At 37.3% G+C, this 12,445-nt stretch overlaps 1 protein-coding gene across 2 annotated transcripts in view; it reads right to left on the bottom strand.

Moving 5' to 3' along the window:
* The window catches only part of tnksa (tankyrase, TRF1-interacting ankyrin-related ADP-ribose polymerase a), a 131,961-nt gene that overhangs the window by 33,540 nt on the left and 85,976 nt on the right, over positions 1-12,445 (bottom strand). The window contains exons 6-9 of one of the 2 annotated variants that reach the window (XM_041253735.1): positions 5,355-5,375; positions 3,405-3,499; positions 2,519-2,585; positions 1,061-1,247 (exon numbers count right to left, since the gene is read on the bottom strand). In XM_041253735.1, coding sequence (XP_041109669.1) covers positions 1,061-1,247; positions 2,519-2,585; positions 3,405-3,499; positions 5,355-5,375 — 370 coding nt within the window. The remainder of the gene's footprint in view (positions 1-1,060; positions 1,248-2,518; positions 2,586-3,404; positions 3,500-5,354; positions 5,376-12,445) is intronic. The other variant, XM_041253745.1, reaches the window with a different exon arrangement.

The following is a 12,445-nucleotide window of genomic DNA, read 5'->3' as shown; positions in this document are numbered from 1 at the left end:
TGCCAGCTTCCAAGTGCGTGCTGGGCATTATTTACCCTGTTACAATCGTAACTATCTTTTTATGATGACAATACAAAAGAAGATTTGAACATGAACAATTAACATTTTATTTCTGTCTCTCTTTTGTGTGTGATGAGTTTGCCTTCGTGTTACTGTTTCTCTCTCTCGTGTGTGTGTGGCGAGTTTGCCTGCATGTATGGAAGAGCGAGCTAATAAAGGGGTGGTTTTAACCGCTATTAAAACCAGCCCTGGTGTCCTGCCTTTTCAGCACCGCCCTTGGAAACCCTGCACACCGTCGCTACATTGTTGTCAGAACTGGAGGTGAGGCAGATACTCCAGCACACACTTGGAAGCTGAATAATTGGCACAGGCAAAACTAAGATTGGCCCAGTATCAATGTTGAAGCTTTGGACAAAACTAGACTCGCCCAAATTAATGGACCAGATTCACCCAGAATCGACTTTGAAGCGTTGGACAAAACTAGACTCGCCCGGGCTAGTCCTAAAATTCAGTGAAAACTTGAAAAAACGAGTTTCGCATCATCTTTTTCAAGTTCTGGGCAAATCTATCTATCTATCTATCTATCTATCTATATAGCTCTCTCTCTCTCTCTCATATATTAACATTTTATTTCTATCTCTCTTTTGTGTGTGGTGAGTTTGCCTTCGTGTTAGTGTTCCGGGCAAATCTATCTATCTATGTCTCTATATAGCTCTCTCTCATATATATATATATATATATATATATATATATATTATTTTTTTTTTTTTTTACATTGTTACATATAATGGCTTTGATTACGTTTTTTTCAAACGAACAAATATTCAAATACTACATTTGAACAGGATATCTGAACATGAACAAGCATTTATAAGAAGCTGTTATGTTTCAACAAGAGAAATCGCTTTGACAAATACTGGAAACAGAAATCAGATGCATCAGGTGTCTGTAGTCAGTTAGCTGTTATTATGAAAACAAAAAAATTTAATGTGGTTGACAAATCCATACCTGGAATACAGAGACGAACATCAAAATACCCTTCAGGTGAAGGCATACTTACAAGTAAGCCTCTCCTTCAGTTCTGGAGTTGGTGCCATGTCGATAGCACTCTTTCCGTGGCAGTTTACAAGTGTAGGGTCTGCTCCGTGACTCAGAAGCAGAGAGCAGACTTCAACACGGTTCTTGGAAGCAGCTTCATGCAAAGGAGTGAACTGCCAGAGGTCCATAGCATTGACACAGGCTCCATGCTGGAAATAATTGAGATTACAGTTTGCCCCGCATACATGCACTCTCCTCCAAAACACAAATGTAATTCCAGAGCAGCACTTCAGTAATAGATCATAGGCCCACTTCCTGATCAGAGAATCATCAAATATATCAGCAGATAGATAAATATCATCTCTACTATGCTAGTAAAATGGATACTGATAGACCGCTACAACTTCAAATATATGGCCTGCATGACAAGTAGAGACATTAATGGAAAAATAGCACCAATACTATTCAATCTTTTTATTTGTGGTAAAAAGCCTGCACACGCACACACACACATTCACAAACAACATCTCAAAAGACTGCAAAGCTCTGGCATAGCTACATAACTATATCAACAACACGGTAGCTTTAAACAAGAAATAACATACTGCCTTTTAGTATAGTCAGTGTACTGCTGAGTCAAAACAGATACCAGATGTGTAGTTCACTAAATATAATGTCAAAATTACCCCTCCCCCACCCAAGATATAAGCCATTGTTTCCATTGTGCACAGTGAGCCAGCAAAGCCCCTTAATCAGCCATGATTGAGGAGATATTCCAGCACAATCGATTGGACAGGAGCTCAAGGTCACTCATAAAATCCCCAAGTGGTGTAAAAGCAATTCAGTTTGAAGCAGCGTATAATAAAGCATGCTTCATCATTACCTGAATAATAATAATGCCCAACTTTATCTTCATTTTCTAAATCTGGATCTACAGGTTGCTCAACTATTTAATGGTTTGTTAGCTGTGTTTGGTTATTATAATTCTTTTTACTTTAAATCAATAAAAAAAATTAAAAAAAGTTTTATACCAATTTGACATGCCAAATGGGAATATTGCCTTGCCACTACTACCCACTTACTGATCACAAGGACTCAATGGGCATCCCCCATTCCCGCTATCAAGCCAATCTCCTCTTTTAACCTGGACAACCTAGCAACAGATGTCACAAAGCCACAGAACACCGGAAGAAAAGGCCTGGGAAGGGGTGCATGACCAGTAGGGATATCTGCAGCTAAAGTGTGATAAACTATGCCCAGATGACTATCCTCCCCAAAACCATTCACACAAAAGGACAATTCAGCACATCCTATAGCTCACAGCCAAGGCAATTTGGCACAACCAGGATAAACTACTAAATCACAAGACTCTCCCTGCCCTGCAGTGCAACAGGGCCTTCACTGGATGAGCCACTAGGGACTTTGGAACATAGCCATTTGCAAACCACATTTTAATATGAAGCCTTTCATTTCTTCTTACCTTGAGAAGTAATTCTGTGACTTCATAATGTCCATATGAACAAGCATTGTGAAGTGGGACAAGGCCACTGGAAAAAATTAGAATGCACTCATCAATACTTTGAAAGAAATTCACATTCAGAACTGACACGGTCATTTCACAGTTATTCTACTCTTAAATATTTTGCTTTATTATGTTATGCTCGTTTGTCAAATTGTTTTATTAAGCTACAAATATAGTACAAATAGCACATGTGTTGCCACTAGCTGTTTGAATATATTACTATGAACCATTCTTTGACATCATACAATCTTCAAAAGCAACTATAATTTGAGTGAAAAAGTGTTGACAAATCATGTGACTGGATAACAACAATTAATACCAGCAGTCAATTATAAATGTATGACATGTCAAGCAGACAAACATTTAAGTGTTTTTTTTTTAAATATTTCTCTACTTTCTACAGAGTTTTTGTTTGAAGTTACAGAACACTGGGGGTGTGGACAACAGGGAGGCTAGTGTTAGTCATTCTTGTTTGCAGCTGAATTTTCACAATTTTTCATTTGTATTTTTTGCCTATGATGGACTTCCTTTTGCAAGATCTGTTTTGCTTAAGAGGAAGTGACATGCTACACAGAGGTTTGACTGATCCATATAGAGCATACAAAGATACAGTATGAAAAAGCAACTGTAAAAACAGGCAAGAAAAGACTCAGACCGCCACATAAGACAGAGTTACCTGTAAGTTAGTGCAACTTGCTTTACCTTGTAGAGACCATGAGCGGGAAAATCTAACTTGCTTGGATGAGTGAGAGGAGGTGGGATGAAATTAGATAATATGCAACAGGGCAGTATGGAGATGGATAAAGTAGGGATAGCTTGCGTAAAAAGGCACATCTCTACATACCCCTTGTCTTTTGCATGCACATCAGCTCCGTGCTGCAGAAGGAGCTGAACGATTCGCACTCTGTTATATCCTGCTGCCAGATGCAGAGGGGTGGACTGCAAGACAAAATTACTCTTATTACAAAACAGAGTTCCAAACCTAATTTAAGAAAAAAAAAAAGAAAAAAGAGCCTCTCAAAGGGGCTTTATCACATAAACAGTTGATAAGATTAACTGCGGTTTTATTTTCTCTTTCCCGCAAACATTGCATGTATAACAGTAAAACAATATATAAAAATGATGAATGGGAACCTATCCACTTTTAAATATTTTTGCCTTAAAGATGCTCGCACCTCAATTATTCTCCCTGTGAATGAATTGTCAGCCAATGCATGTCTCTGTGGAAGCAAGTGAAGCCTGCATGGTTGGCCCTTCGCATAGTGTGGTGAGAACGTGCACAAGCACACACATACCAGCTGACTGCCTTCAGTTCCAACTGAACCTCACAGCCAGCAGCAGAGTGAATTTAGAAAGAAACAATCTAAACCAAGTAACTTCAACCAACAAACACCTTTCATTGACTAAACCAGGACAAACTTGACCGGCAAGTCAATAAGTAACAGTACTTCAAATATATATGACATATAAAACAAATGCAAAACACTTTTATAAAACAAAAGTGTGTTTTTTAACATTAAATTTTGCTACGCTAAAAAGCAAGTTAATCACTTACATGGTGATTCAACAACCCATTAATTGAGTGGCACACTTTGCTGCAGCACAGATCTGTCAGGTACTACCCAAAACTGTAACTACAGGTCGATTTGTTACAAAAAGCAGTCATCTACTCTAGGAATCCATCTAGGAACACACACACATTGAGAATGATGGAACGTATGTTTAAATCTAACAACAGATTAAGCAGCAAACTACTTTCACCTGGGAGTTAAACTGAGGAGCAGCTGACATGAAGTCTACAGCTGTCAATCCAGATGTTGATGCATGAACATGGAGGTGCTTTGAGTATGGTACACCAAGGTAATACACTTCCATGACACTCCAATTAAACCGGCAGCTAACCTGCTTACACTATAAAAGGAAGTGGTCTGCGGACTTTCAAGGACGGAGTTTAGCAGACAAAACATTTGGAACTTTGAGTGCAGCAGGAGATGGTTTATTGTGCAAGTTCATGCTGTCAAGAATCGGTTGGATAAATTAAAACAAGATGTAACTGCTTTAAGAGTTATTTTAAAAATCACCTCTGCGAGTAACCAGTGAAAAACCAAAAAATGAGTAAAAGGCTAGACTTTTGAAGCAGCTGAGTAACATATTAGACAACAGATGTATAAATATATTATACAGGATTCAATTAGGTCTGTTTCCTTGGGGAATTAAAATAAAACAAAAAAAAAAACACACACACACACATTTAAAATACAATAGAATTAGCTTAGAAATTGGTGTGTGTCAGAACTGTTTTCTGGAAACATTTACAAAATGCAGAACAGCCCTTGTGCATGCTTCTTAAAAAGGTGGTGGCCCAAGCTGAGGGGTGAGGAAGTGAAGCCACTGGGGAGAGGAGGAGGGGGAGGGGGTATAGCCACAGACCGGGGTTATTTACCCCTTCCAAAACAAATGGGATTTGGTTTTACAGTACATCCAATGTGATGGATTGTACCTCTCACATCAAGTCCCCCCAACACACCAAGCTGTGATATTGGTAGATGGTGTGCGACCAGCAAAAAGAGCCAAGATGATTTAGTGCCTATAGGAGTCTGCACCATCTTATTTATGAATTAATTTTTTAATTTTTTTTTTTAAATAAATGAATTTATATATATATATATATATATATATATATATATATATATATATATATATATATATATATATATATATATACACACACACACACACACACACACACACACAATGGTGCATCAATTTAAGCTTTTATTTTAAATAAACTTACCAGCATTTTTTGGGATGTTGACTGATAGACAATGTTGCCAGAATAAAAAAAAATAAAAAAAAAAACAAACAAAAAAAAATGATAGCATCATGTTATTATCTCAGATAAAAAATACAGTCTCTACTGTAGCTGTATTTAGATTTTGTGGATCAACAGTACAGGCTTAAGACTTTATTTGTATTTGTTGTATTAGAATTTTTGGTCTTCAATCATCATTAATGAACTACGTATTCAGGAGATCAGGGGCGCACAGTTTCACAGGTCAGTTTGAAAGTGGGCTGTGCTAAATAAAATCCCTCAGGAAATGATTAATGACAATATGTATTTTCAATAACGCTTTTGTAGTTTTCGCAAATTCACAATCGGATAGCAAATAACTGGATTTTCGAGACAGATCCCATTTTCTACCAGTCCTGTGTCAATGTTATAGGATCAGTGGAGTTCATACCAATTGTCAGACTTATACACCTGTCCTATCCCATTTTTAGCATCACATAGGCACATAGTGTGCTGTTCAAGGCACTGGACAGGGATGCTTGTTCAGCTTGACACAACCAAGAAGTACCTCACAATGGCAGTTGTATCAAGTGCATGTGAAGTGCACTTGCTACTTCCTGGCTGTCTGGGGAAATCACCTGACTGATACTGAATTATGTGAAGTCAAAACGGCAGCCCCATCCGATCTACTGAACACATTTCTGTTCTTTGTCTAGTTGAGATGGCCCTAGAGTAGGAAAGCCAGTAACATCAACGCCACTTGCACATGCGCATTTAAAGCACTCGAATCACGGTGCACTTCTCATACAGATTTAATTCGTAAATACAATTACCCTACTCAGGGAATCCCAAGGCTACAATACTGCAGCACAGTAGTGTTTAAAACACAATACATGGAACACACACACTTTACATGCACTGAACCTCTCTCTTTCAGTGAACAAAAACAGTCTAAATGAAACTGGGCTTAAGGCACCATCTTTTAAAGCCCAATTTTGGACTGTGCTAAATTTACACTACAGTGAAAACTAAAAGCAAATTAATATTTGGAGGATTACTTCAATTAGATTTCTTATTTATTTAGCAGCAATCCACCCCTAAAGAGCCCTTTAATCTTATGTTGTCTGCTGGCATCTGGCAACTGTTTTTATTTAAACTGGGAAGTTATTGTTTTGTGTCACACTTCAATTTGGAAGAGTGATGTTCTGGCATTGACATTAGTATATTTTAATTACATACTCCTAAAAGAAACTCCTCAAAATAAAATGCTCCTGTACTTTATGGCATAATATTGGTCTACTAATGTAATATTCCTATCATTATTTTAATCTAGCATGCACAGCAGAGGCACCACCAGATGCCAATGAAATGGGTATTACAGTTTAACACAAAGCCTCATAATTGTCTCAGCAATCTGGTGGCTGGGTTTTGCAGCGCCATGTTAATGGACTGCTGTAGCTTCACATTTCAGAAAGCTACACTCACAAGGTGCCTTAGTCTCTTAAAAGGTACAGTAGGATAAAATGACATGTTGCATATAAAATACATAAATGAATACAACATTTCAAAAGATCATCAGATGCTAGAAGAGCAGTCTGTAGGCAAGACAGGGAGAACAACTATCCCCACTAATTCTTTAAAATGTGTAAGTAGCTGCATGGCCTGTCCCAACGCATTATACTCTGGGGTTAGGGTTTCAACTATACTATTTTTTATTTTTTTTTTTCAATTAAATGAGCATGGTAGGAGAGTTACTGTAAGCTGACTTGATTCAACTATTTCATACCAACATGCTTACAAATGTAACCTAATAAAATTACTGTATTTCAAGATCATTTGATGAAACTCACACAAAATCAATCCACCAAGACCTGGTCTGCACTAGAGCTAAAGCAACTTAAGAGCAAAACTGCATGTTTGATTATGACAGCAACCACACAACCAAAACAATTTTCCCATGGATCAGTGTCCTTCCTGACTATGAAGAGTTGGGGTCTGGCTTACCACCAATAGGGTATAAATAAAACATACTGTATTGGCTTAGGTTTAACTGTGCCATATGTGTTTTTAAACTACACCAATGCTCACAATTCAGTTACGTTTATTACACTGTGGCTTACAGACAGAAAAGAAGATCTAATTCCAGTCAGACTGCCAATTTGTATCCACTTCTGAAGTGGAAGGAACGTTTTCCCAGCAAAAAGAACATTCACCCAAAACACATATACGGTGCACACAGAAAAACAACATGCAATGTCCCCTTAATTAAAGATGAAAATCACAGCTCAGATCTGGCAATGCTGTGTGGGTGCAAGCTTTAGATGGGGGTTGAACCAAAGATGCATTTAATCTTGAAAATCAATCATTAATCTAAATATCTTCTTCGCCCCACCTCCCACTACCTGTTTTTTTTTTTTAGGAAGTGGCTGCATGCTCATGGTAACTATGACACCAGAACAATTCCTGGCTGTCAGGTGTTGCCATGGAAACAGATCACAAAGTACCATAAAATGACTACAATATCAGATTTCCAAAAGTATATTGTGTTCCTTAAAGCTACTCCCTCTCTATTCCACACCAAAATAAACTCTGAAATTCTAAAAAGGTGTGCTGCTTCATTAGAGAACCAAATGAAACACTTTCATCCATTTATTCAATAGGTGAATTTAACAACTAAACGGTGACAAATCCCACTGCCACTAACATACATTGCTTACCGAGGATCTCTACCTACTGAGAGCATAAAACCACACATTCACACGCCTCAAAAAACGTCACCAGGCCACAAAGACAATAAAAAGTGATTTGACCGAACTTCATGAGAGATATTTCTAGCCCCTCTAGCCAAAAATGAATGAGCTGCTAATCAGATCGTATTAAACATAAAAACATTACTGAAAACAGCCTTTAACTTCTACATTTCTCATGAATTAAACAATTAATCTCTTTCACTCACTTGGATATGATCAGGCAATGAGGCACATTGCATTCACACCAAATGTTTTAAACAGACTCTTTGATCAATGAATATGTAAACTTGGTAAAATATGAATCTGTACTTTTGCAACGGTTTCTGTGGAAATGTGTAGCGTTTCAGCCCCGAGACGTTGGATACTGCAGTAAATACTACTTTTGGTCGCTGACAGTTATGTTGGTTGAATATTTTGAAATCAGTAACAAAATAAATTCGCTGGATTAAGGTTCTAACGTATTTTAGGTTTCTGTTTATAACAATAGAGTCTCAAGTTAATACAAACTGGTAAGAATCTTTCATTATCATAAATGCCTTGGGAAAAATAAAATAAATAAAATGAACTTTTCTGCACATTAAGATTCAGGACTGCAGATATGTACCACTGTTGTAACGCAAGAGTTATATCAGCTTTCAATCTGGTCTTAAATGTACCATTATCCGCAGTTTCTCTGTCCTCTGCGACAATCTGTTTTTCTCTCTGAAGGAAGGTAATGGCTTGTGTCTCGCCAATGAATAGCAATGCTGTTTTATTTCTTGGTATGAAGCCACTGAATCTAAATGTTATTCTCACATGTTTTATTTGTCTAGAACAAAATCCACGGGTCATTTTAAAAACTGCTATGACATTATTTTAAATTATTATTATTATTCACAAGATATACCTTGTGTCTGAATTCACAAAAATATCAAAAATTATCATAGAACCTGGGGTAGGAAAAATGTACTAACCAAGCATTTTTCTTTTTTTTTTTTCTTAGTAACAAGAGTTCACTAGTAGTGACTTTGTATATAGAAAGTCGAGTAGAACTGAATGTTAAACTGTCAGTTTGCACCACTAGGACTCTATAGCATGATGAGTGCTGCAGGGCATTATGTCATTAGTGAAGAGCTGATCTAAATAAATCAGATCCTCAAGTCACAGTCCTTTATCGACCTTTTTTATGGACACAAATAGCCGTTGTTTGGTTGAACCAAACAGCACCCAGGAAGCCTAAACAATTTACCAAGAACCACACTTCTGAAGGGCTGACGCTTCCGTTGAACAGAAATAACGATCAAATTCAATGACATCAGTATCAACACAGGCCTTTTTAATGTACTACTGTCCAATGTATCCAACTGGATTCAAGTATTCCAGGTTTGTTTTTATTGAGGTCATTGAGGTATAATATCTTGTGTCTAGCAGGACACGTACTTAGTATGCACAGTATCTACCCACATGTTCTGTACCTCATACAGATTGTCTAAAACTGCTCTTCAGGTAGAATGAACGAAGTACAGTCATTACAGACGCAAATGGGCTAGAAGCCATGACGACCTTCCTGTTCCTAGTCCTCATCTACCAACAAGTGTGAACAACCACTTAGGGTTTTAGTTTTATACCGTATGTTGTTTAAGAGACTAATATCCACAAAAGTAATATATTTAATTATTGTTACAGAAACTGATTGTTTCAACATCTGTGTAACATAATAAGTAGACAAAGTTTATGGCATAGATTTAGGCAATATGTTTTCCCCTCAAACTGGATTCCTTCCCATGCAGCAACAACACCGGGTAGACATTACTCCTTCTGATTAGACATGCGAACACCATAGCATTTGTTAAAAAAGCATGTTAGTTTCAGTGATGTGCTTTCTCACATTCATCAACCCCAACAAATGTACGATAACGTTTTCTACGGGCTGAACATTATGCTAATTCACCAAGTATACAGAAAATCAACTGACACCTAACAAGCTATATAATTGTTTTCCCTTATATATCAGCATTAAGAAAAAGGTCTATTTTCATTCTCTGTTAACTAAATGTAGAGAGAGAGATGACATAGGAGAGAGATCATAACTCATCCAAGAAGGGGCAATGTAACCTTTCCTATACTTGACTGATGTTTAGCATGTGTAAGTATGTGAATATGTTCATCAGTGGTAGTGGAGAAGTTACAATTTGTTTCCCCTTATTTACCGGTTATCAATTTACTAAACATTAGAGCCCATCCCCAATGGAGCTTTTTGATGCACACATTTTGATGCTTGATCACTTCTACCACAGTACATTTTTGGCTTCTATAATTACATAAAAGTCTGTTGATACCACTTGTTTGAAGACCCTAGAAGTGTAAACTAAACAGAACCTCAGATGTTGACTTTGTGGACAATGTAGAAGTAAGACAGGTAGGGTAGAAAAAAAATGCAGCAGCTTGGCAAAAAAAAAAAGTATGAATAGCTGAGAAGAATCTTTGTAACAAATGTTGCAGTCATTTGTAAAGTTGGACATTAGATGCTCATTTAAGAGGATTGCCTGTAGCAATAAGACAGCAGGTGAACGTGTGTTTAAAAAAACACTCAACCTATTGTGTAAAACCATGCATTATGAAGTTAAAGGGATGAACATGAGTAGGCCAGTTTATATGGTGTGTTGATGTAACCCTGTGGATTGGCAATGAGGAATAGCTTTCTTGTTAATACATCGTAAATGAAATTGGTTGGTGTGTTCTTTGTCTAGACTCTTGTGAACAGAGATCCACATTATAAAACCAAACCCTTCATTAGTATCACTGATCTGTAATAATTTCTTTATGACACTCAATATATTAAAATGATATAAAAATAAATAATTGCAGTCCCACAACCTCTTACTGCACTTCATTTATCTAGCTACTACAAAATAGTAACTGTCCGTAAGCTGTCAACAGACAATTAAGAGAAACTGAAACTAACTGGTTAGTTCTACTGTTACTGCCTTCCGAACATGTACTTCAGTTTGTACTGGTTTCATGGGCCTGACATCCAGGTTAACTCCATCCAAGGAGGTAAAGAACTATGTCAAGGCTGATGAATTGCAATGTCTGAAGCAATGCTTTTTTGTCTCGCTATATTAATAAATGCAACTACATTTTAGATGATTGAAAAGCAGAAGAAAAAAGCAGACTATTTTGTTGGTAATGTCTCAGCTGAATACAAACAAGTCTGGGAATAATACATTGAGATGAGTGAAAGGGATACACCATCTCTTCCCTGGTTATTGTGTCGAGGTATTATATTTTACAGAGATTCCAATAATCTGTTCCATGTCCAAGAATGCTTTGCTTCCTTTAAGAAAACATGCTACCAACCAGGACAGCTCGTCACATGCTCATTTTCATATCTGAATACACTTGACCAAAATATTTCTTTACAGACAGATTGTTAAGCAGAATGAGTGTACTTTATAGCAACAAAAATAAAAATCTGGCAAGCACACAAGCATTAGCCTACTACTTCAGATTCAAAACTGTAGACACAAGAACATAAATTAAAGAATGAGACACACCCCCCCACCCTCCCTAAATTACTTTCAAATGATAGTCCACTAAATATGTGCTTTGAGCCCTTACAGGACCTTTAGACTTAAGTTTTACTGTACATATTGCAGAACAGCTACTTTATAAAACCCTAAAAAAACCTTGGTTCTTTTGGTTCGTGACGCAGCATCATGCTGAATTACTGAAGAAAGATAACAGAATGGAGTGTTTCTCCCTCAGGTTAAATATTCTCAACTACAGAAAGATGGGAATCTTTACCCTTCTCTAAAAAGCTGTTGCAGCAGCAATTACTATTCCAGTGACGAGGATATAGCGAAGGTGGCCACATGAGTGCAAAAGTCCTGATCTTACGCATAGGGACTTCCACAAGTCTGGGTCAAAAAAGTTCACATGACAATCTGTTCACCACTCCATAGGCCCATCTTTATTTCTCCCTGATCAAATCTACTGAAAACAATATCCCCGATGGCCCCCTAAAGAAGCCTGAGTGCAAGGCCAATAGAAATGCTGGAGCTTTTCAATCTTCTCCTCCTAAGATTGACAGCTTTTGACTAAGCCACGAGATATTAATTACCTCTCAACCAAGCAATTAGCCTGTTGTCATGGCTTCTGACAGTTCTCCAAAAGCAGCTGCCAACATGGAGTAATCTGATGGTTTGTAACTGACATGCAACTGCAAGAATCAGCTTCTTCTTCTGAAATCTCTGTAGATACAAAGGTTTCTAAAGGTCAACAAGCAATGAGTTACATGCAATGGAAACTGTGCATATTGTTCAATATTTAATCTCCTTCATAAAAGAAGGCAAAACAAATTTG

The sequence above is a fragment of the Polyodon spathula genome, chromosome 1, assembly GCF_017654505.1.
Source record: "Polyodon spathula isolate WHYD16114869_AA chromosome 1, ASM1765450v1, whole genome shotgun sequence".
In the NCBI taxonomy this organism is placed as follows: domain Eukaryota; kingdom Metazoa; phylum Chordata; class Actinopteri; order Acipenseriformes; family Polyodontidae; genus Polyodon; species Polyodon spathula.
This window is presented reverse-complemented; position numbering and strand designations above follow the sequence as displayed.